Genomic DNA, 25,249 nt, shown 5'->3' with positions numbered 1-25,249 from the left:
TATCTTCATTTAAGAGGCAGTCTTAGGTGCCCATCCTTGGGCAGTGGTGGCCTTCAGCCTGGCATAGCCTCCTGCGTGCAGTGCTCGTCCGCATGCCCCGCTAGGGAGAGGCCGGGCTGTCCTCCCGGCTGCGCGGCAAGGGCAACTCCGAGGAGAAGCTGGTGACTTTCCATCCTCTCCTCTCTGGGGTTTGGCTCATCTCTTGCTTTTCTGGCACTGCAAGGAGGCGCTGGGCCATGACTTCCTGCTGTCGCAAACGGGGCCTCTTTTATTGGGATGTCGAAAGCCTGGTTCAAAGGGAACTGCTGAGGCCTGTGGGGGGTCAGGGAGCTTGTGTGGGAGCAGAGCCAGCTGTGCCATCGCCCCAGCCCCGGGCAGGCTCTGCTGGGGGGCATGGGCCCTTCATGAAAGAGGTGGGGACCGGTACTGATGAATCCGCTCTCCTCCAGCCTCGGGAGAAAGAGGGAGTGCTGAGCACACCTACAGCCAGGCAGCCATGAGATGGGCGGCAGGTTGTTCCCAGGGCCTTTGCTACGTGATTGCTTTTGCTCTCTGGCAAGCTCCCACACGCTTTGCGAGGCTCTAAAGACTTCAGAGCCAGACTGCTTGGCAAAGCTGTTGCTCACCTCCGCAGGTGTGGGCAATTCTGCAAGAGGCTCTCTCACCTCCAGGCTAGAAGGAGCAGAATATGCTGCAAAGCATGTTGGAGACATCTCCCCCCTCCCCATCCACCCGTTCTTTCCTCAAATCCCAGCGTAGCATTATCTAAACCCAGCCCTGCTCTGCACCCAGTGCCCTCATTTCATTGGGAAGGCCGTTGTGGGCCACGGGGTCTCACAGGGCACAGGCCAGACTGGTGTCAGAAAAGTCTTTCACTGTGTCTTACTGCCTGGACATCCTTCTCCAATAGGCCAGTGCCTCCAGTTGGCATGGAGAAACGTGGTCCAGCTGTGACTTTCAGAGCAGGAACATCCCTTCCTTCTGGTTTCCAGAGGGACATGCATGGCAAAAATGGCCCTGGCTACGCTGGGAGGGGGCACGTGCAACCCTGCCAGCTCAGCTAACAGCCTCTAAGGACTCAATGGCTTCCTGCATGCAGGCACGTGAGGGCACCAGTGCTTTGCTGTGGCTGTAAGCAGTGCTGAAAAACATTCCTCAGCACCCAGCCGCAATGCTAGGGTGTGGGGCAAACCAGCGCTTGACTCAGGGAAGGGGGCAAGTTCACACAAAGCTCTAGAGACTGAGTTTCGGTCTTAACTGCTGATGACTGTGGTCAGCTGATGGCGTCTCATGGCCGGGCTGGATTGTTGAGGCTTGTCCTCAGGGTCACAGGCTTGGCACAGACAGAAGGAGAAGGGGAGAAAGAAGAGGCTTAGATGAGATGTGGGGACTGAGATCTGTCTGAGTACAGCAGGCATGGAGTGAGGGAGCGTGCCGAGAGAACGGTAACGGCGGTGTTTGTGGGTGAGAAGACTTTTGTATGCCTGCGCTTGTGTGTGTGTGTGAAACTGCAGGAAGGAGACTACTCTTGCTCAGGTTCACGTGTAGAAGTCGCAGTGCGCATCTGCCAGGGGTCTGTGGGAGCTAAGACTGAGGAGTTCATTTTGGCCTTGCATGGGGAGCCCGTTCGTCCACTGGAAGAACAGGGTAGGGGTGACATTTCAGAAATTCTCTGTCCCTTCAGTTGGAAGATGCTGTCCTGTTTCTCTTGCTATGCATTTTTTTCTTTCCCCAGCCTCTCTCTCTTTCATTACCCTTTCATGTTCCTCACTCTTTGTACATCTTTCTTTTTTTATTACCCTTTTCTTTCCTTTACTCTCAGTCTCCCAGAATACATCCAGTTTCAGATTCTGCCAGAAGCAGTAAGCAAAACCCGCTTTTCTTGTTCTTACCACCTTGCTTCTCTGTTGTATTTATCATATAAATACTGGCTGTATAATTACCAGAGCATTATCTCTAAACATACAGATTAGGGAAAGACACAGTGGCAGCCAAAGATGAATTTCAGGGTCAGTCTGGTGGGAGACATTTTTCTCCAGCTGTCAGGGGAGGAATCAACTGAGACAGAATAGCAGTCATGAACACCAGCCATCACTTTTCCAAGCACCTTTCATCTTTACTCCGCAGAATCAAGATGGAAGCAGCCACTTCTGGGGTTAAAAAAAGGCCACAGAAATGATCTAGATCATGCAGGTAGATCGTGCAAGGTGTACAGGCACTGCCGTAAATCTGTTCTTATATGGGAACTATTGCTACTCTGAAATTAGGGCTGAGTTTTTACAGCTTATTTAATTACTGATGCATTTCCAATAGGATTAAATGGATGTCTGAGTGTGCGTTAGCATATGTTAGGATATGCTATGCTGATAAATATCAGTGCTTTCATATGCCTCCAGATACGCATGCTCTGTATATTTACAATAACTGATTTAGTGTTATCCAAAATCGAAGACAAAAGGAAGGAAAGTATTATTGATCCAGCCTTGTGCCTTTTGGTGATCACAAGCCCTAGGTTGGCTGCAGAGCATTAGGGCTGCTCATAGTGAAGTGTGAACACCAGTTGTGGGAAGGAAGGTGTTTATGAACAGGAATGAAGCTGCAGGAGCTGCAGGTGGATGCAGGTAGTTGCAGAAGGTACTGAGTGCTTGTAGCCATAGTCTGTTCTTGTATCAGCCAAGCCAAGAAGAAGCAAACGGAATAAATAAAGGAGTTCATGAGCCTGATGTCCAAGAACCTTTCTTTTTCTCTCTTTCTCTGTCTGAGAAGTACACGTATATTCATGTCTTTTCCATTTTATTGCAGGGCTGCAAGCTCAGACTGTCTTAGTCAATGACACAGTCTCGGGGTTTATTGGGACAGATGTGGTCCTGCACTGCAGCTTCACCAATCCGCTCCCCAATGTGAAGATCACGCAGGTCACGTGGCAGAAAGCCACCAACGGCTCCAAGCAGAATGTGGCCATCTACAACCCTGCCATGGGGGTCTCCATCCTCTCTCCCTACAAAGAGCGGGTGACTTTCCGGAATCCTTCCTTCAAAGATGGCACCATCCAGCTCTCTCGGCTAGAGCTGGAGGATGAGGGAGTTTACATCTGTGAGTTTGCTACCTTCCCAACAGGCAACCGGGAAAGTCAACTGAACCTGACTGTGCTGGGTAAGATACTGGGCAAGCTTTGTAGTGTGAACCATTGCCTCCAGTTAAACAGATCTGGAGGAACCTGAGACTCGTGTCCTGGGAGCTCAGGGCAAAGGTGAATCTTGGGTGTAAATTTTACCTATGATGATCTTTCAAGTTGACTGTAAAGAGGTGAAGAGCAGGGAACCCAAGGTAGGTGGTTCACTGCGCTATCACAGGAATGCCTCTTCCTCTTTCCAGGCCTCAGTTCCCCTATCTCTTAATGCAGGTGCAATAACAGTGACCTTTTCCCTAAGGGTGTGGTGAGTTTTAATGAGCTTGTGGCTGTCAAGTGAACAGAGAGAAAAGACAAGAGAGATCCTAAGCACAAGTAGAGCTTGTCCATGGAGCTTAGGGTTGTAAGTGAATAGAACCCACCCAAGGTCTACATGATTCATTTGCTCTCCAATTTCAGTTTCTCATTCTAACATAGGGCTGAAAACCTATGGCAGGAAAGGATTGACTTTCCATCGTGTATCTGTGCATCTAGGGCACCTCCACCATTCTTTCCCCAGAGTAGGTTGCTGGCAATTTGCAGCAGCTCTGGATTCACCACAAGGTCTGTCACAGGCTCAGTGGTGCTAGATGTCTCTTGGGTTGTAGTAGAGAGGATAGCACTGCTTTTCTAACCATTCCTTTGTACCCTTTTCTTCTCCTCGTCCTCCTCCTTTTTGCACTTCCTTGCAGCCAAGCCCACAAATCGGATGGAGGGCACCAAGCGGCCACTTATTGCTAAGTCTGGCAGGACAGAAAAGATCTTGGTAGCTACCTGCACCTCCTCTAATGGGAAGCCCCCCAGCACTGTCACCTGGGACACCAAGCTCAAAGGGGAAGCGGAGTTTCAGGAGATCCGGAATAGCAATGGCACCATCACAGTGATCAGCCGGTACCGGTTGGTGCCGAGCCGGGAGGCCCACCGGCAGCAGCTCATGTGCGTGGTCAATTACCAGCTGGACCGCTTCACTGACAGCATGACCCTCAACGTGCAGTGTAAGTGAGCATGGGCAGGGCTGGAGAGCAATGCTGCGTGGTCAGTCCCTGGGGTGGGTGATAAGGTCTGGCAAAAAAGGATTTTTCTGAAGGGAAGGTGTTGGTCTGGTGGAGGGGCTGAAGTAGGGGGCTGCTCTCTTTTTCTGGAGAGTGAAAACTGAAGTGATCCCTTGGAATAATCATATGCTTTCTCTTTTTCACACCTTCTTTCTCTCTCTGCATCTGCCTCGTCCCTTTGTTCCTCCCCTTCTCTCTCTCCTTCATTCACCCTCTCTCACATTCCTTGTCCCATCATCTTTCCCACCTTGAAATCTCTCTCCTTCTCCCACCCCTGCCCCTCATCTCTTCCTATTTCATTTTCTCCCCCTCCCTTTTCCATAACTCTTTCCTCTCCTTTTCCATCCTGCTTTTCTATCTTTTTTGTCCCCCTGCAGATGAGCCAGAAGTCACTATTGAGGGCTTTGACGGCAATTGGTTTCTCAACCGGAAGGATGTGAAGCTGATATGCAAATCTGATGCCAACCCCCCAGCTCACACCTATGAATGGAAGCTGTAAGTGCCTACAATGCTTCTGCTTTCAGCAGCACATATGATCTTTGAACAGGGCCAAGGAGTCTCTGTAGAAACCTCAGTCACCCTCTGGTCAATTAGGGCCCAGTCCTATTACTGTCAGTGGTGTCACTCCAAGGTAAAACCTGTGCATGTGCGGGGAGAGTTGGACACTTGTAGTTGCTGGAGCTGTGCTTCTGCAGAATGCTCGGAGCTGATTCTGGTTCCCTGGCACAGCTCTGCCGGGAGGCCTTCATTGCACGGGGACTGGAACTAATTTCTTTATTTGCAAACCAGGGAAGCTGCTGTCTTCAGCCTTGGCCTTTCTAGCTCACCCCGTCCTGTGCTGGCCATCCTCTGAAGCTGAGCTTGTCAGATCCAAAACAAGGCTTGCTGCCCTGCCAGCCCTGTCTAGAGGGCAGCCTATGCTTTTGAGGCAGGCAGTGCAGTGTTTGAAGCGACTAGGGCAAGGGGCTTGTTTTGCGTGGATGGGCTTTATCAGAAGTTTCACGTGGCCTGTGGCTCCAGCTGACAGAGCTGGGACTAGCATTTTAGTTGAGCTATGCACAGCCACCTCACCTTGCGATGGACAGAAGTTATCCCCTGTCTTTCAGCTGGGTCCTCCCCCAACATCTTCCAGTTCAGACTCAGGAGGGAAGGGCAGTGGGTAAGGATCATACACACCCCCTCTCCACTGGGCTGGGATGGAGCTTGCTACCAGTGCAGTGCAGCCTCAATACCCAGGATAACTTCCTATTCTTCCTTCACTGGAATAATATTCTGCCCTGGTGACGTGAAGCAGCTGAGATATGACAAGGTGAATAATTTGCCCAGCACCACTAAGTGCTTCAGTAGCAGAGCTGGAAAAGAACCCAGGATTTCCCTCCCTTAAAGGGGCACAAATAGCACAAAATTTGTCTGCGTGTGAAAAAACCTTTCCCTGGAATCAGCCCCAGCTGTAAGCAGGAGCGCCCCTTTGCAGCACTCATCCCCACCCAAGTGACATTAAACAGAAGCAATTCAATGTCCTCCAGGGTTTCAGCTTTTGGCTGAACACACTAAAGGGACTGAAAAGTGAGCGAGGGGTGTCTGGGGTGTCGGATGGGAATTGGTGCAACCTGATGTGCTTCTCTTTCCCTCTCTTTCTTTTCTGTAAGCACTCATGTAGCTTTAAAAAAGAAAGATCAAATGGATCCTTTCTTCTTTTCAGCTGGCATTTGTCATCAGGAAAGAGGCTCTCAAAATGGCTTTGCAAGGAGCTAGGCATATTCTCTCTCATTTCGCTTCCCAGATCAAACTGTTCACAGTGAAAGTCTGAAGAGGATTGATTGTTTTTCTTGCCTTTTTTCTAGTTCTCGTCCCCAGCTCTCTCCCTCTGTTGGTTCTGCCAGTTCGACTTAAACTCCGAGGGGGCTCTCTGGGTTCCTCACGTTGCCAGGAAAGTGTTAGAGGCAAAGATGCCCCTTGTGGCTCCCAAGGCAGAAGAGGTCCCAGTTTAGGCTATCTCTATGTAGCAGGGCTGGTGAATTGAGCTGAAGCGAGCCTTGTGAGATGGAGCTGGGGACAGGAGGCGGGTTTTTGCTCTGCTTTTGGGCAAGTCATTTCATCCCTTTGTTCTGCTATTGCTCACATGCGGAGCTGGAGTCTGAGCACTTGCTGGACTCCTGGGCATCAGGCTTTCCGTGGCAGGAGCTCTGTTGCTGTGTACAGACACAGCCAGCAGCACAAGCGGACCCTGATCTCTGTTGGGGCCGTCTGCTCCTGCTGTGATAGTGGTGCTGAAGGCAGGCTGAGAGCTGAAGCACGGGGTAACCGGGTGCCGAACATCTCAGCCAGGTGATGTTTCTGCAGCCCAGGGCAGGAGAGAGAGTTACTTACCAACTGGGTTCAGACACAACAGGGGATGCAGGTGTCAGGGCTGAGCATGGCGCTGCATGACTGAGTGAGTATGACGTGTCATTTGCACACCTGGTTTGCACACTGCGCTGGTAATAAACTCAGCTCTGGCAAAAACGATTCTTGGGAACAGCACATCTTTGAGCCAGGCATTGAGTTGGTCCCTATATGCTTGTGTGATTGATGATTTTTTTTTTTTTTAAACACTGGAAAGAGTTGTTTTCGTATGGATTCTGTGTGAGCTGTGTGTATGTCCATTTGTCTGTCTTTAGTCTGCAAGGTTTCTTGACTTACAGCTTAGAGGCTGGGAGCATCAATACTTTGCTTTGAGAAGGAACTGTGGGGAAAAAAAGAGAGAGAGAGAAAGCATGGAATTAAAGAGTACGGGTTTCTAAGCCTGATAGCACTTCAGTCTGATTCCCCAGCCTCTCCCTTTTTGCACACTTGATGGGTCAGTTAGTACTGAGTATAGGATTATTGACCAGAGAGAGGATGGAAAGGAAAGATGGAGTGCAGCTGAAGGTAAGGAGAATGGAGGTGGAAGAAGAGGAAAGTAGAGAGTGAAAGTGAGCAAGTGAGACTGGGGAAAATAGAGGTGGAAAGGGAGAAGGAAGAAAAAGCTGGGGCACAGAGTTGCCTCCTGGCTCTTTCAGCCCAGAATCCTGCTCTCCCATTCTTGGCCCCAGGCTGCCTGTGAGCGGGACCCTGTGAGCAAGAGGCAGACCAAGCAGATGGGATGAAAACCTGATAAATAATTGTACTGCAGCCAACCACCTAGGCATGCAGCGTGTGTGTGTGTAGGGACGTAAGGAGTGGGAATAAGATCCATGGCCATCCCCTTCCTTCCTACAGTGCCACTTCGGTAATATCAAACTGATTCCTCATTTCTTTGGCTGGGCAGCCAGAGAAATAGCTACCAGCATCTTTGGTTTATCCATATGCTTATATGTGCCTCTTCCCCTTCCTGGGGGTCAGGAAGCAATTACTGCCGCTGTTTCGCTCCTGCCTGGAATGTAAAAACCTGCCATGCTTTCTTCTCCTCTCATTTGGATGGTGACGAGCAACAGTCAGGGGAGCTGTTAGAAGAAGCAATAGCCTTCTTTAGCATCCCACAGCACAGTTTTTAGATATGCCCTTGTCTTTGTAGATTCAGGGCCCTAATTCACCCATAGGCAGATGTTGTGGTTTTGGCTGGGATAGAGTTAATTTTCTTCCCAGTAGCTGGTATGGGGCTGTGCTTTGGATTTGTGCTGGAAACAGTGTTGATAACACAGGGATGTTTCTGTTACTGCTGAGCAGTGCTGACACTGAGTCAAGGCCTTTTCTGCTCCTCACCCCACCCCACCAGCGAGCAGGCTGGGGGTGCACAAGGAGTTGGGAGGGGGCACAGCTGGGACAGCTGACCCCAACTGACCCAAGGGATACCCCACACCATATGACGTCATGCTCAGCTTATAATGCTGGGGGAAGAAGGAAGGGGGGGGACGTTCGGAGCAGTGGCATTTGTCTTCCCAAGTCCCCGTTACGCGTGATGGAGCCCTGCTTTCCTGGGGATGGCTGAACACCTGCCTGCCGATGGGAAGCAGTGAATGAATGCCTTGTTTTGCTTTGCTTGCGTGTGCAGCTTTTGCTTTACCCATTAAACTGTCTTTATCTCAGCCCATGAGTTTTCTCACTTTTACTCTTCCGATTCTCTCCCCCATCCCACTGGGGGGGAGTGAGCGAGCGGCTGGGTGGGGCTGAGTTGCCGGCTGGGGTTAAACCACAACAGCAGAGGACCAACGTTAGGCTGTTCTATTCTTCCATCAGCTTTGGGATCATTGGCTTGATGTAGCTGGGAAAGACTAATGTGTTTGCTATACATATGTGCCTATGTGTATATGTAGACATGCAAAATATGTGCGTGTGCATTTAGGTACTTCTTTACAAACCTAATTATACCCCCATTATTCCCTTTTGTTTCTTACAAATTGCTGACAATATGTGCACATTTTTGTTGGGAGGAGGGGAAAGAATACTTGAGTAATCTTTAATTGCCTAAGAGAAGTAATTACTTTGCTTCAGTAATTAAGAATAACCAGGCCATGTGTGTCTTTTCCTAACACACAGAGGTTTTTTTATTTATCTGCCTTTGTTCATTTGTTCTGTGTATCTCTAGACTTAGTTTTGCATTATTGCAGTTTCACACTTATCTGAGTATTCTGACATGGGCAGGTCATAGATGGCAGGGCGCTAAATCAGCACCGCTTTACTCGAGCTTGAGTTGCAACTAACACTGGCTGATCAGCTGCCCAAGAGAGTTACATGGGCAGGAAATTGGAGTAAAGCAGGGTTAGGTTGGTGTCCCATTCCTGTGTTTTCCATCAAATGGAAAGTCAAGGATGGAGGAACACTCTGAAGATGAGCCTGCTAGAGGTGAGCCACCAAAACCAAAAGAGTGACCTGACCATCTTACCCTAAGCTGCTCGGGGATTGTGCTGGAAAATGAACCATTTTAAGGCTCTGTTTTCTGGATAGGGGAGTACATAGACTGAAAGTGCTCCACATCCTGTTAGCCAAATTCAAGGGCCTATATGTGACCCAAATATGTCCAATCTCCCTTGTAATCACAGAGAAGGAAAAAAAAAACCAATTGATGTAAAGAACCCGATTCTCATCATGCAGTGGATTTACCCTGGAGACACTCTACTGACTCTTCCCTGTAATGCTGCTGTCTGAGGGTTTGGTTTCAAGGCTGACTACGTTAGTGGGTATTTTCCAGCCAGCACCACCAGGTTCTGGACCTGCCCAAGGGCAAACGCAGAACCAACATGTCAGTGTCACCTCTGCAGTACTGCTTGACCCTACTGAGTATCATCTCTGGGGTCAACCATGATCTTTGTTTCCCCTAGGCCAAACGGGACTCTGCCAGGGAGCGTGGAAATCCAGAACAACACCATCTACTTTAAAGGACCTGTCTCCTACAGTGTGGCTGGCACCTACATCTGTGAGGCCTCCAACGCCATCGGAACACGGTCAGGCTTGGTGGAAGTCAATGTCACAGGTAGGAAAACACTTGGTGTGCTTTGAAAGACAGAAGAGGAGGAGGAGGTGGGGAGAGGAGAGTGTGAGTGGCTGACAACTACCAGTCAGTTGCATCTCCTTAACGTCTATCTTAATCACCAATGTCTCCTTCTAGGGGTGGAGAGGTTCATGATGCAAAGGGAGCAGTGAAGTTCTTTGCTTCGCACCAGTTTTGCACTGGTTCAGCTTGGATTTTTTTCTCCTTTCCTCTTGTTGTCTTTTCCTTTCTTACACCAAGATACATTCAATTTGTTTCCCCCTTGTCTTCTGCTTTGGATTCAGAGAGATCATTGAACATGTTAAAAGCGAAGACGTGTGAGGGAGATATTTGTTAGAAGGCAGAAGAAGGAGTAGGATGAGGGTATAGACTGCCACTGAGGCAGTAAAGCATGAGATGGATGAGTCATTTGTTCAGGATGATGTTTGGTGTTTCTGATGTTAGGCAAGTCTCATGATTTTTCATTTGTGCTCCTTCCAATGCCATGTTGGTCTGTGCATTTGCTCACCTGGCTGCCACAGATTACCGAGAGGCTGTGAGCAATTGAGTAGCTTTGTCTGGGCTCCAGAAACGAATAACATCACAGGATACAGACAATGGGAAGTGATGGTATGTGATGTCATATGGGACAGAAGGAATTTGATGACTTGCAAATCAGTGTAGCCACAGGATTGAGGAAAAGACATGTGGATATGCTTAGGTAGTGTCAGGGAGAGAAACTGATGTCAAGAAATAGGTTAAAGAGAAGAAATAACATATGGCAATAGCCTGATTTCAGAGAGACAAAGTGATATTGCAGGGCATCACCAAAGGGGGAAGGTGGCTGTTGGTGCTTTGAGAGCACGGAAGGGAAGTTTACCCCATTCCTTTGGGGTAAAAAGAGCGATTCATTTTATCAGTGGGTTAATGACAGGCAGTGACCAGCAGTTGTGGGTCTCACGAGAGAGACTGAAGTACCTCTAGCAGTAGGGAGTTGGAGTACTGCCACACTGCAGCGAGCTCCGGGCTCTTGGGGGACAGAGGAGGGAGTGACCATGCGATGAAGCAGCACTGCCTGCCTAGGGGACATGCCTGGCAGCTGGGGCGACTTGCTGAGGCTCTCCTCTGGCCCCCCGGCTGGCCAGCAGCGCTGTGGGGGCTCAGCGCTTGTCTCTTTCAGGTGCTCCCCCTACACCCCAGCTTGGGACCATTGCCAGCTGGGCAGGCAGCACAAACCACGGCACACGGCCACTTTTCCAGCTGGGCTCACAGCAGGGACCATGGGGTGTTGTAGCTCCAGACCTGCTCTCTCTGGGGAGGGCAGCGGGGCTGTGACTGCAGCCGGGTGAGCTGGAGAGCAGCCGGCCGCCTGCATCCTGCAAATGCCACAGACGGCACAGGTGCCTCGGAGCTGGATGGGCAATGAGGTGCCCTGGGGGCTCCCAATGCACGGGAAATACAGGACAGGTTCCGGGGATTGTTAGCTCTTCCTGCTGTCCAGCCTGAGGCAAATCAGAGCGCCTGCTGTTCTGATAGCGGGCCACCTCCCTGAGCCACCCAGTCCTTGAAGAGTTGTCTAACCTGGGAGTGATGAAAAGGGCTTCTCAGAGTTCCAGCCCCCTCCACCCACTCTCTACAGTGGTAAGTGCTGAGCAAGCGTAAAGACGAGGCCTGGGCAGCTGACCTCCTGAAATTGGCAATAACACTGTGTTTGGCACCCTCACCACCTCAGTTCCCCTCTTCTGTAACATGGGTAAACCAGGCTAATCTTCCTCTATCCAAGTGCTTGGAGGTCAATAGATGAGATGTGCTAATTAGATGCTAATTACCAAGTATTTATTTATGATCATTATCACTGTAGCAGGCCTTTAATTCACACCTCCTGTCCTGGATCCTTGCCTGCTGAGTTGTTCCTGGTATAAGCTTTTCTCTGGGGGATTTTTCATTTGCCAGTGAAAGGCACCAGAATAACAAAGCTCTTTGTTCAGGACAGAGGAGGCGCAGCACCCGCCCTGCCCAGCCCTGCCCAACCGCCCAAAGCCGGGGGAAGGTCGTGGCCAAAATCCATTCAGCCGCTGGCCATTTCATGGGAGTTGCCACCAAAGGCACTGTGTTTCTGGGACAGTGCAGGCAACTGCCTGGTGCAAACTGAGCAGACTCGCTTCCCGTCGGCAATAGAAAACCATCCCACACAGTAACTAGCACCTTGGGTCACATTTGAAACAGTGATCGGAGGGAAAATCCTCCAAGCTCAGTCCCCAGTTGCAGAGAAGGAGGTGGGATAGGTATCGCAGAAGACTTAGGAAGGAACAGGCTCTCTTCGCCATGTCTCATTTTCCATTTCTGCATGGCCTGTATGTCCATTTCTTGCTGTCGTTCTGGCTATCCAACCACGCCGTATCTCTTGCGCCGTCAGGACACGTTCCCAAACACCAGATACAGCCCTCTCTTCATATTTCCTGCTGCCACCTGCCAGCGTATTATCTGTTTCAGCACCACAATAGCATTGCAGCCCGGGTGGGCTGCACCGGCTCGCCTGCATGGGCATGGGCTCCTCTAGGGACGAGGGTCTGTGGGTTCCCCCTCCGGGCTTCGGTAAATGTCTCCCTTCCTGGTGGTTTTTCAGGGGACTGGTAGAGCATCGTTCTCGCGCTCGATCAGTGCAGTGCTGGCAAGGGAAGCGGGGACTGGCAGGATTTCTGGGGAATGACTTCGGGTTGATGTCTGCCTGCCTGTAATCTCAATTTATTCCCAAAGGTCCGAACTGTGAGGTTGAAGTTAAATGAGAGGGAAGGAAGGGCACACCAGCAGCTGCCCTGCTAGGAGGGATTAGCAGCCAGCCTGTTAGGCCAGGCCTCCTCCACGTAAAAAACCCACTTTTAATAATTCATGGGATCTGAATATGTTTATCCAGCTCTCCCTAAGGACCGATTAGGCCAGTGCTGGGGAGGGCTCAGCCGTCCTCGCTCAGCTATTACAGGTACATTTGTTTGGGTCTTGCAGGCAATTTAGGGATTGTCAGTGGACCACGAAACCTCTTTCAAGAGCTGCATGCAATAAATGGAGTTCAATCTAGTGAGCAGCCAGCCTTGGGAGAAAAAAAACAGAAGGCTGGTGCAGAGAAAACCCTGCAGCGGCTTTTCCCCCTTCTGTTTCCCCAGGTACAGACCTCCCTCCTCCTGCCACTCAGCATCCTTCCTCCCAGCCCTGTCCCCGGAGAGGAGGAGTGCAGGGCTAGTTCAGCCCCCTCATGGGGAGGGCGATTTGTTCAGAGGGAGAAGGCTGAACACCGCTATTAGAGTTATAGCACATTAAAGAGATTGATAAGTGGAAATTTAATATTTTATTCCAGCAATCTGTTCCTATAATTGCTTCTCCTGCCTTGCAGGACCTTTGTCAGTCGCAGCCAAGCCATGTAGTGTGACATGTAACTATTTATTACAGGCGGTTGGGTGACATAATAAAAGGCTGAGGTTATAGACTGCATGTGTGTCCCTGCGTGCCTGCACATGGGTGTGGTGGTCCTGCACAGAGAGCTGGTCATGTACATACACACACATGTGTGACCCCAATCTGCATCCTGGCACGCAAATGGGCCTCCCAAACCTCCATGCCTGCACAGGGATGCCCTGCTGCACAGTCACGTGTGCATGCAGGACGCAAGAGCATCAGTGTATTGGCATGAGTGAATATGCATGTATTTATGAATATGTGCTTGGCTGTATGGGCTTGCGTGCAGCAGTGCATATACATACCCTGGCCCCTGTGCATGTGTGTACATCTGCATTTGTGTGTGTATGCGGGGGGACATTCATGCACTTGTGTACTGGCTTCAGCCAGAGGAAGCACAAGGAGAAAGATGTTGTTAAAACATTTCTTCTCCTCACGGGCCTTCAAACACCAGGCAAACATCAAAACCGAAGGAGAATCACAGTGCTAGAGCTGGGGGAGCAGGGAGCGCAGAGCCTGTGCTGAGGCAGTGACCGCTATCAGCCTCTCTGCTGCAGGGCTCCCGCCTGTTTCCCGAGGCCAGGAAGGGGTCTTTTCCTCCAGGATACTGCAGGCTCCCCCAGTTGCTTGCTTGGTGTAGCCTCACCTCTGCACCTCCTGGATTTCCAGGAGACAGGACACGATGTGCAGGTGCCCCGGGGAGGGGCTGTGAGGATGGGAGGCTCTGTGCTGTTCCCTGCCCAGGGCCGTGTCAGCCGGTCGGCAGGCGGTTTTGCAGCCCTGTCCTTGAATGTGCTACAGGCTGTGGAGGGGAGGGGAGGAGAGGCTGACGGCCCCCCCGTTTGCTTGGCTTGCAGCAGGGAGTTACTTACACACCACCAGTGATCTCACCCCAGCAAGGTCACTGCAAACAGTCCGTGGGGCTCGCTGGAGCCCTCTGCCATGCAGCAGCAGGCCTTTGCTAAGGCTCAGAGCGCAGGAGAAAGCCCTTTCCGGGAAGCGTTAAATCCCGAGCCCAGAGCAGGTGCACCCAAAGCCCAGCCGCCGGCCAGGGCCGTGCCACGCTGCACCAGCAAGCGCTTGTGGCTGCTTTAGGTGGGAGGACGTAGGGCCAGGGGCTAAAGAGGAGCAAGCCTGGGGGGTCCATCTGATGGTAATCTTCCAGATGGCGGGTAGGAGTGTCTGCTGCATCCTGTCTGATGGCATCTGTGCCAACGGCCCCTGCGGGAGCAGCGCTTGATTGACAAGCGATAGGTGACCTGACAGATTAAAACCTAAGACACATTTGGCATCTGGCCTAAAAGCCGTCACACTCTGAAATGCCAGTGGCAGCTGCTAAACTTCTGGATTAGTTGCCAGTGGTTTTTCCACCCCCACCGCCTCCTTTCCCCCCCACCCTGCTCCGCACAAGGAGAGCAGAAATCCCTGGTAGGGAGAGGAAAGGCAGGATCCCTTGAAGCCGGAGATGGGCATGCATAGGTGCAAGGGCTGTTGTGAAGGAAAAAGAACAGCAGTGCTACGGGCTTCTCAGATTGCAGCCCTGTCTGGGCTGAGGCAGGTCCAGAGGTATCTCCCTATCTTCACTCATGTACACGTCTGTAACACAGTGGGTCAAAGTCCTGGGATAATTTGGTGTGGACTGTACTGGCAGGGAAAGTTTGCCATCAGCAATCTGTCTTGTAAAAAAACCCCACATGATCACCACTGTATTTGCTGAGGCCATCTGGGAACTGGGAAGGTCCATGAGGTTGGAATTAAGGTTCCTGCTCCTCCCCAGAGCTGCTGCTCGCCCTGGCTAGAGCCAGCCAAAGGCCCCTGCCTCCCATTGCAGCAGGTGTTTGATTTTGCAAGGCAGAAGGAAATCCAGGGCCTTCCTCTGGAGGAGCTTTGTGCAAGGAGCAGCTTGGGCTGACACATGTCCAAAAGGTAATATCTCATGGAGTTTGACATTTTCCTCAATGCCCGTGGCTGCAGTGAGAATCTCGGCTGGTGCTGGGTTTTTCCTTGGCCCTTATGGTTGAAGGGAAAAGGATGGAAATGTGACTTCAAGAAAAAATGTGTCCACAAGGAGTAGTATTTTTTAAAATATCTAAGCGGTGTGATGAGCAGAAGGGCTTTTGAAAGCTGGTTTCCTGTGGATCTGCGTATCATAGAAGAATTACTTGGTGTCTAAAAATACGCTTTTTCTGATCTGGGCCCTTCCTGCCCTTGGGAGCAGCCTCTTGTCCCTGTGGGTCCTCTGATGTCTAATGAGGTTTAGCTCCCACCTCTGCTAGGGATCTCACTCCAGCTCTCTCCAAGAGCTTTATGATGGGTATAATTTTGGCTCATTTCTTCTTCTGTCAGATAGCGCTGAAATTGGCCAACAGGTTCAAAAAGCATTAGATAAGGGATTGATGGACAGGCAGGTTGATTTGCATATGTCTCATTTTTATTGGAAACCAGCCATTAAAAGAAAGATGTGATTTTTAAAACGTGTATTTTTGAAGCCACTCTTGTGATGGGGAAGGCCTGGTTTGTCTCTGCAGTGGCAGCACTGCTATGCCCCTGGGTGCTGCACAGAGAAGGCAGGAGCCAGGGCAGAGAGATGCTCGAGCCCTCCTCCTTGCACGGGGGGGATCAAAGAGAACCTGTGGGCTCAGCCGGGTGCCAGAGCGAAGGCCAGGGCGACCCCCCGTCTCCCTGCGCTCCCAGCTGCCGCCCCAGAGGTCGGGCTCCTGGCACGGGGACAGGAAGCTGGGCTGAATGCAACAGCTGGCAGAGCCGGGCAGCGGGCAGATAGTGTTGCTGCTTTAATTCCTATTCATACAGCACTCCCTCTTTTTATGAGGGCTGGGGAGTAGCAGGAGGAGGGGGGGAGGCTTTTTATGCTGGCATTAAAGCCTAGCTTGTTCCCCCTCCCTCGACTCTGCTGTCTCCTGTTTCTCCAGTCTGCTTTTCACAGTGGCTTTAATTCTCTCCAGACTCTTCCTAATGGATTTTTCACATGGGGCCCCCAGCACGCTCAGGCTCAGCACCAGTTTCCAGAAATTTCACGCACCCCTCAAACACAAAAAGGGGATCCTTTTCCCACACTTTCCCCTCTCCCCAGGCTGCAGTTCTGCTCTCTTTTGCACCCCAGACACGAAACGCGGTGGGCAGAGGGGTAAATCCCCCTTTGTGGGGCTGACAGCTGTGGATGCGTGCGGAGCGACACCCGCCGAGAGGTGGCCCTGTCCCGAGCCGTTAATTAACCTGGCTGCTGAAGGCCGGGGCACCGGGGCAGGAGCCTGCAGGCGCGCCTCGCCGTGCCCGGCAGCAGCGGGGCGCGGGGATCCCCGCCAGGGCCTGCCTCTGGGGCAGGGCTGGAGGGGGCGGAAAGCAAAGGGAGCCAGCTGCGGGGGGAGCCGGCCTGGGGCGCGGGGGGGGGCACGCTGGTCCCTGCTCGCCACCTGGCCTTGGGAAGGGGACCTTGTCGCGAGGCAGAGGCACGCCGGGGCAAAGCCCAGGCCGGGGACCCCCCCCTCCCTTCCCGGCTCAGCCCGGGCTTGCCGCTCGCTGCAGCCCAGCGGCCACGCAGAGGGGCTCCGGCAGCGCCCACCCCTGCTCCGGAGCCGGCGGCGGTCTGTACCGCCATCCAGCGGCGGTGTCGGGCGGGTGCCCTCCCCTGCTGCGGAGCAGCCTGTCCCCCTCCTGCCTGGGTCACTCACGCCTCCTTTGTACCCGTCCCCCGCCCCCCCGGGGCTTAGCCGCGTTCCCCAGCTGCATCCCCAGAGCCGCTGGCTTTTCCAGGCTCCGGGGGAGTGCGGTGGGTGGACGAGGGGGGGAGGAAACTACGTGGGTAGGGAGGGGATGATTTCGGCTGCTGGCTTGCGATCTTCCCGTCTTTCTTCTCCCTCTCTTCCCACAGTTTGGTTTTGTTTTCTCTGGCATGGGAACTGGGCCACTGCGAGGAGGATGGGGATGGGATCCGAGCAGAAAATAGTTCCTTCCCTGAACAACGTGTGAAATCCAACACGGCGGCGTGTTAGTTTGCGTGTCCACGGCGTTGGCAGTGGCAGGGGGGTGGCACGTAGGCGAGTGCTATCTTGGGGGCGGGCAGCACAAAGGGCAGGAAAAAAATAAATATATATGAGAAAGGTAGAAAAATACCCCCCCTTTCACTTCGTGCGTCCAACCTGGGCTGTTAATGAGGCTTTTAATAGAAAAGTGGGCCAAGCTCTTTTTTAAATTGTGCACAGACATCCCCTCTCAGATCTGCCCGTTTTCCAGAGCTGGGAGGCAGAGGGGATCAGTATGGCTTTAGGGACCCTGCGCCCCGCACGCACACCGTATCTGGGTCTTTTCAGCGTGGGGTATTGGGACCCATGGTCCCATGCACAAAATCAGCCTCGCTGTGGGGAAAAGCGAGGTAGGAAGAGGCTTCAGATCAGAGCTGTGGGCTGGGGGAAAATCAAAGATATGGCCCCTGGGGTCTGAGCCAGCTTGCTGGGCTTTCCCTGCACCCACTTAAGCTCCAGGTGGATGCCTGCTTTGTGCACAGTTTTGGGAATTGGGCACCACGGGGCTGCAGAGGCTGTGATGGCAAGGAGCAGGCCTGGGGAGGTGGCATGGGCAGGGATGGCAAGAGCTCTGTGGACACTTCTGTGGTTGAAGTTGAGCCCTCAGCAACCAGGACTAACAGGGGATGGATGTGACATTTCTTGCTGTCTCTGCAGAGAGGTTTTGCATTAACCAGCTGGCTATGACAAGCCTTCTGCTGATGCAACATGTGGTTTTGGCTTTCCAGAACCCAACTCCAGCTCCCTATGCTGAAATACATGCCCTTGCTCCTGCTCTGAAGGCTGTCTTTGGAAAGAGATGCTGGCTCCTGCCTGCACAGCGTCTTGCTCCTCATTCTGGCTGCAGCAGGGAGCCCCTCCATCTGCGTGTCCCCCAGCCCGTTCTGCCCAGTGTGCTGCTCTGTGCGTGGTTTCAGGCTCGTGAGGCTTTGCTCAATGCAAGTCAAGCACTGCAGAAACCAAGATGCTGTTGTTGGGATGATGTCTCAGGAAAGGCAGGAATGAAACAGCTCTCAGGCACAAGCAAAACATTTATGCCACAAGGATCAGGCCAGCAATTGCTCGAATTCAGTACCCTTGTCCAAAATCTGCAGCTGTTTCAGGAACTGCCTCTACCCGGGGGAAGCTCTTTTCTCCCCTGTTCCTTAGTGGCTAGGCTAAGCTGTGCTGCAGGGAAACCTGCTCCCTGCTCAGCTCCTGCTGGTTCAGGGCTTCCTGCCCTAATGCAGAATCATGGCTGCCAGGGCAGTCCCGCAGGCACGTGAAGAGGCAGCAGGAATCGGACTCTGCCTCATATCCCTTTTGAATTTGCTGCCTTTGAGCCTCTCCCTCCCCATCACCCCATCCTGGCTGCTCCTCTGGGAGGGTGTGCTGAGACATCTAGTCGGTCTGCGCCTCTCCTTGGCTGCCAGGGTAGAAAGTGAGGGCCAGGACGCTCTAGAGCATCAATAATGGCTTGCAGCTATGAGCAGGGCTGGCAGACAGGCCTTGGGGGTAGAAAAAACAGTGCGAGGGTTCTGAGCATGGTGTGCAAGGGCAAGGCTGCCAGGGGGCATTAACCAGGTGCCTGCTGTCTAAATTCAGAGGCAGGTGAAGGACTGAGACAGCCATGTGGTGCTTAATGCCTCATGGACACGGATGCTCAACAGGCAGTTTTTGAAAGCTGAGTTTGGCCAGGGGCTGTAACTGTGCCCAGGGAGCGTTAAGAAGGTTGATTTAAGTCCTGGATCAAACTTTATCTGTGCCGAAGTGTAGGTGTTGAACTGCATGAAAGAGAAGAGAGCTTCTTTCTCATTTCTTTTCTTTTTCTCTTTTGAGTTATTTATTGTTTTAAATAGGTCAGGGTAACTGTAGGAACAAGATTAGCATGAGTAGTGGCGCTATGCTGGCCACAGTAATAGCGGAAGAAAAAGAAACAGTGGGAGGTCTGTGTCCCTGTGCTGCAGAACACAGCCGGGTCAGCAAGCGGGTTCAGGAGCCAGCCGTGACCCTGAGCAGCACTGTGCAGCCGCAGATCACTTGTGGGTGGGTGGGAGGGGAGATCACAACGTGCCGCTGCCTTCTGGCCTGACCTAGGCTGATTGGGGTCAGGCCGAGCTGGGATGCCGAGGAGAGGGATGCAAAGCTGGCAGGTCCAAGCGTGGCATCTACAGGAGCAGTCGTGGCAGCTCGGTGCCCACCGTTGGATGGGATTTGGGTCTTGCTCCCTGGCAAGACCCTCCCATGCTCTGGCAAACTGGACCTGAAATGTCACCCAGTAAAATGGAAAGCATCTGGACTCAAGGCACTGGGCTTGTGGGATCTGAGCACGTCTGGAGAAACCATCTGGGGTGGGGAGGGAAACACTGCTTCCAGCCTGCTGGGCTCCTGCATGAGGCTTGGCGACCTTGGCACGGCACGCTGCGTTCCCCTTGCTAAGGCAGAGCTCCCATGCGCTGGCCCCTGTGAGGACGCACCCTTTTCCCCTTTCCCTAGTTTTTCCCTTCCCTGTTCCTTACCCTCATCTTCCCACCCTCTCACCCCCCAAAAATGGCAATGAAAGCATGGAGGGAGGGCGCGTTTCCGCATGGTTTGACACTGTTCCCCCTTCCATCTGTCTTTTCCTACCCAGAATTTCCCTACACCCCGTCTCCAATCGATGATCGCAAATCCATGGTGCAGCCGAACATCCCCACACCGGTGATTGGGGGCATAGTGGGAGGAGTCTCGCTGGTCCTGGTGGTGGCCGTGGTGCTCTTTGTGGTACTCCGGCGCCGTCGTCACACCTTCAAGGGTGACTACAGCACAAAGAAGCACGTGTACGGCAATGGCTACAGCAAGGCTGGCATCCCGCAGCATCATCCCCCCATGGCCCAAAACCTCCAGTACCCCGACGACTCGGACGACGAGAAGAAGCCGGGCCCGCTGGGCGGCAGCACCTACGAAGATGAGGACGAGGATGCAGGAGGCGAGCGCAAGCTGGGTGGCCCCAGCAAATACGAGGAGGATGCTAAGCGGCCTTACTTCACAGTAGATGAGGGGGAGGCGCACCCCGAACCTTACGATGAAAGGACACTCGGCTTCCAGTACGACCCCGAGCAGCTCGACATAGCAGAGAACATGGTCTCACAGAACGATGGATCTTTTATTTCCAAAAAGGAGTGGTACGTGTAGCTCGGCACCCCATTGCTACACACACACACACACACACACACGTACACACGAGTGATGCCCTCCCACTCACCCTGCATCCCTGCCGAGTGGAGCCGAGCGTGCCACAGCCGCTTGCACACACACTGCACGCACGCTCACCCCCCGCACACGCAAGCACGCCCCCGGCCAGCCCTGGGTGCTCGGCAGAGACTTTGGACGCTTCCAGCACTGGCAGGAAGGGCGGGCTGGGGCGAGCGGGGAGGGAGGGCAGCTTTGCTTACAGATAATTTTTGGGACGTACGGGAGGTGGGAGGTTGGGTAATTATTTTCTTGGTTTTGGTTTTGCTTTTTAATTTCTCTTGACGATTTTCGTCCCCTTCTGTGGTGTTTGTATTGGTCGGTGGCTTAGGTGTTACTATTTGCTTTAACGACTGTTGCCCAGCCTGTATATTACACTCTGTTTGTGTCTTCATGTCTCAGAGTGCCCTTCGGCCCCACTTCCCGCCCTGAGGTTCCTCCTCCCACTTCCGCACCCCCGAAACACTGGAATTTGTTTGTATGTTGTCTTCTTTGTTTTTTTTAACCTTGGGAGGGGGTCAAGTGGGCTGTCCGTAGAAGGACAGAGGCCAGGAAAGCTTATGGCAATGGAAACATAGGTGCCATTATTAAGTGAACTGATTTTTTTTTTCCCCTAATCACTTTCTTTTCAGTGGGGTCTGGGTAGCGTTCCCATTGCCCACTGCACGCCTGGCGAGATCCACTCCCAGTTTTTAATGATTCAATAAAAGGAAAATGAGGAGAAGGGGGAGAAAAAGCCCTAGAACAAACCCCAGGTGCATGGGCTGATAGCAGGGCAGGGAAAGAGAGCTGCCATTTTCCTCCTACAATTTATTATTTCCTGGCTTTTCATTTCTGTCTTTGTTTGAGTGTTCTTTTAAAAGAAAGAAAAGGAGTATTTATTGCTGACATTTTTTCCCCTGTGATGGCTCAGAGAAATGCTGGCTCTTTTTGTTCTTGTTGCTGTTGTTGTTGCTAGTACCAGCCACAGAGCAGTTAATTCTGGCACAACGGTTGTGCACGGCATGTCGTGCACACATCTTGCTGCCACTGCCTGGGGAGGGGGACCAACCGATACCACTTGCTTCTCCCACAGACTCACTGCCTTCAGCTCTGGTCTGCAGACCCTGGCAGGGCAGATCTCCCAGGGTACCATCCAGTGTCTTTGAGGGCTTCAGTACAGGATCAGGCCCCTTAGTTTTATTATACCACTAAGACTTAATTGTCATGTGTTTACACTTTTGGGGGGGGGGGGGGGCTCAGAGCATGGGGGCGCTTCTCTAACTCTCCTCGCAACAACCGTAGCCCTTAGATAAATCGCTTAGTCTGCATTGAATGCCACTTTTTCAATATCGCATCCCTCTTCTAAGCAAAGACTTGGTAGACAGGGCAGGAGTGAGTGAGCCTGCGGTATTGATCTCGTCCTCCTTCCCTTGAGCCACTGCGTTGTGATGGGGAGGCTTGGATTGCTGCTATCTCTGCTCTGTGGTTAAATGGGATTCCAGATTTCAGGGCCCTCTGCCTGACACTGACCGTATCCAAATTAGATTCACTGGGTTGGGGCTTATTTTTCTTCTTGTGGGTTGTTTTTGTTTTTGTTTTTTTTTTAATTTGATGTATAAATAAATCTTTTGTTTGAAAAGAAATCCCCAGTTTTCTGAGCTGTATTATCATGCACATCTAAAAATAGCAGGACTAATTCTCCTGCTGCCTTACCCGCTGGGTTTTGTTCCATAGCATCCAGTGGTTATCCTGCTACAAAAGGGAGGGTGGAGAGTCAGACCCACGCAGATGAGTCAAGGTCAGATCTCTGATCCAGGCAGCCTCCAATGCTTTCCTTTAGCGTGTGGTGCTTGCTCCAAACAACATGAAGCTCAGCATGAGCCATCCGCAGTTTGTAGCTTGCTTTTATTGCGTTAGTGGTGTAGGGGAGTGGGAAATCCAACTGTAATGCTGTAATCTTTCTGCTGTTCCTGCCAGCCCTCCAGGCTTCCTGGCTTCTGGCAGAACAGCCAAATGCCACAGGAAGGCTGCTTTATGTCCACTCGAAGCAGGGCAGACAGAGATTCCCTTGGGATCTCTTGGGCTGAACCTTAAAAACTATGGCTAAACCTTCCCGTGTCCGTCCACTGCCACCAGGAGCACCCTGCTAACAAGAAACCCCCCAATAAAGGAAATGAAATCTCTAACATCTCTCCATATCTCTGATGACTAGCAGGGGCTGATTATTAGGGGCGGTTGTAAACCTGCAGAGAGAATGACTTCCCTCCAGTGCCTTGGGATAACAGCATACACAGGGCTTCAATTCCCCAAAGTGTGAACACTGTAATCTGGATCAGGACAGAGCAGCATTGCTGAGCGCTGTACCTTACCCACAGCTTACTTTAATGCGACATGGAGTATGCTCCAGAGCCTGCACAGTTCATGATTCAGAGGTAATTCTCAACAAAGTCCTTGTCTCAGGTGAATAATCCTTTAGATCTGAATTTCACAACTAGACGCTAAAAAGGATTGTGACAACGTCTCCAACACCAAACTCTGGGTGGTCCATGACCAAGCGCAGAGTGGAAATCGGGGGCACAGACCCTCCTCTGCAAATTTCCCCCAGCGCAGATGCATACTGCAAGGAGATGGATTTGGAAGAAAACAACCTTTTATAAAATCTGCAGGGTCCAGCAGCGATTCTTTCATGTTCTGCATTAGTCACAGGCAGGGGCCACTGACCTGATCTGGCAAATTCACATTGCACTGACTCCACCGCACTGCGGGTCCCTAGCCCACAGTGAAGTTGTGTCCTAAAGACCAAAGGTACAAAGCCTTGCAAACGGAGCAGATGGGCCTGGGAGAGAACGGGACAGTGTGACTGTTCCCGAGTTGAGGTATGGCTTGCAGGAAATACGAACAAGGAGTCCTAAGAAACATTGCTTTGGTAGTTATTAGCCTTGCACTTAGAGGTGTCATTTTTTGAGATGTAGCTTCCTTGGCTTATTCATTGCCCGTTCACACAGTTAGCTGAATGGGGGCTCAAAAAACCAGTGGGACTCAGAAAAAGAAAAGGAGATAGCGAAGCCATATGGTATTTCCAAGCTAGAGCCTGTATACAGTTCCCTTTCTGCTATATCACACTTTTTGCTCCCCAGCACTGCACCAGCATAAGTTTAGGAAAGAGCTCAGCCACTTAGCTCATCAGTGTGGTTCAGAAGAGGGGTCAAATGATTATTTTTCATCCAGAACCTCGGCAAGCTTAGAATGGAAGATCCTTAGACAGACAGTATTGCCTGTCACAGCAGTGAGGTACCCTGCAAGTTCAAGGTTCAGTAGTGCATTCCTCCCATCCTTGGGCCCTTCAGCATCACTCCATTGGTGCAATTATCCCCACAGCCATAGACAAATGCCACCTCAGTGCAGTGATTGGCTTCTTGCTGTCCCTTGCAAGGTCAGCTAATTGGCCAAGAGACTCTTGGGGTGGTAATTAGCCAAGTGATTAGCCATTAATCCATAGCAAGGTAGGAGAAAAAAGAAGTGTGGGGAAAAAAAAAATCAGACTGATGTTTCATCTGAGAGCCGTTTTGATCCAGTAATAGCATCACTCCCTTCTCTGGGTTAAATTGCTCTGAGGGGGCCCTTGAAGGTAATTAGATCAGGTCTTCCACCAGCATCAGGAAGAAAGTGGTACCTGTCTCTACCCAAATGTGAAGGTGAGCTCAGTAGAGATGCCAAATTGAAGACCATGTGCATCCTGCTTCCTGGGAGGTTCTGCGGGGGAGTGAAGGTGCTGGAGACCGTGCAGTACTCACCCTGGAGCGGCAATCTGCCTGGTGGCCCCAAGGGCCTCCCGGTGTCTGGGCTGCGAGGGGAAGCAGAGGGGCAATCTGTTCTTTCCTCGGGGGATGGTGTCACTTGTCCCTCTGTGCCCCAATTTCTCGCAATGGGCCAGATTCTGGCAGGCTGGAGTCAAGCTGCGGATTTTAAGTGGTGACGCACTTTTCACAGCTGCGCACACAAGCTCCCAGGCTGGGCTGGCTGGACCACCTCTCCAAGGGACCCTCAGGCTACCTCAAGTGAAAAATCCCCTGCTTCTCCGCCCCCCCCCCTTTCATCAGAGGTGCTAAGGAGGTGTAAAACATCCCTGTGGGACCCGGCAAAGAGCAAGCAGAAGCTTCCAGTTCAGAGATGGAAGCTGTTGTGGCATCCCTGCTTCACAACCGGCAGTGGAGGACGGGGTGGGGACCCCCAGGCTACCCCTCCGGTCAGGGTGGAGCACGTCCCCATCCTCTCTCAGTTCCCAGCACCTGCTGTGAGCACAGCGTTGGCCGCCTCTCCACCTAGGTGCTAGGGAGCTGCTGCTCTCCAGGAAATGCCCCGTGTTACACTGGACCTGAACTGGTGTGTTGCATTGGTTATACCAGAGCTGGCTTTCTGCCTGGGAAGCGTCATCGCACTCCTTGGGGACTGGGTGTTGGCAAAGTGCCTTGGAGGCACAGCCGGTTGCCATACCTCCATTTGAAGGGATCATTGTCCAGATCCCTTTGCTGGGTTCTTGCCAGCGAAGAGATGTATCAGCGTGGTGCTTTTCTGTTCCCAAACCCTGATCCTGGATGGCAACTTGAGGCAAAACTTGTGGTACCTCAAGATTAAGATGGACGGATGGGAAAGCTGAACGGGTAGGTGAGAGGGAGGTCAATCTGAGCCCTGTGGTACATCACCCTGGGTCTCGCCACCATCTCAGCAAAGAAAATGCAGGTGAATTTGGGCCGAGCCCCCAGCTCCTTCCCTGGGTGTACTCAGGGAGCCGTGCTGAAGCAGACGCATCTGTGTCACAACCCAAAATGAGACTGTAGTTTATGTACAAAGACACCCCAGCTGTTTTCCTGCTGGGGCTTATCTCTAGGATTATTCATTGCAATTCACCCTAGTGATG

The 25,249-nt window shown here is 52.1% G+C and overlaps 1 protein-coding gene across 5 annotated transcripts in view; it reads left to right on the top strand.

The window, feature by feature from the left end:
- The window catches only part of NECTIN1 (nectin cell adhesion molecule 1), a 109,589-nt gene that overhangs the window by 45,774 nt on the left and 38,566 nt on the right, over positions 1-25,249 (top strand). For 4 of the 5 annotated variants that reach the window (XM_076358615.1, XM_076358616.1, XM_076358620.1 and 1 more), the window contains exons 2-5: positions 2,803-3,153; positions 3,862-4,164; positions 4,599-4,716; positions 9,501-9,652. In XM_076358615.1, the coding sequence (XP_076214730.1) occupies positions 2,803-3,153; positions 3,862-4,164; positions 4,599-4,716; positions 9,501-9,652 (924 nt within the window). Of the gene's footprint in view, positions 1-2,802; positions 3,154-3,861; positions 4,165-4,598; positions 4,717-9,500; positions 9,653-19,750; positions 20,831-25,249 lie in introns of those variants that run through there. The other variant, XM_076358617.1, reaches the window with a different exon arrangement.

This window comes from Aptenodytes patagonicus, chromosome 23 (genome assembly GCF_965638725.1).
Source record: "Aptenodytes patagonicus chromosome 23, bAptPat1.pri.cur, whole genome shotgun sequence".
NCBI lineage: Eukaryota > Metazoa > Chordata > Aves > Sphenisciformes > Spheniscidae > Aptenodytes > Aptenodytes patagonicus.
Note: the sequence above shows the minus strand (reverse complement) of the source record. Positions and strands in the feature narration are given on the sequence as shown.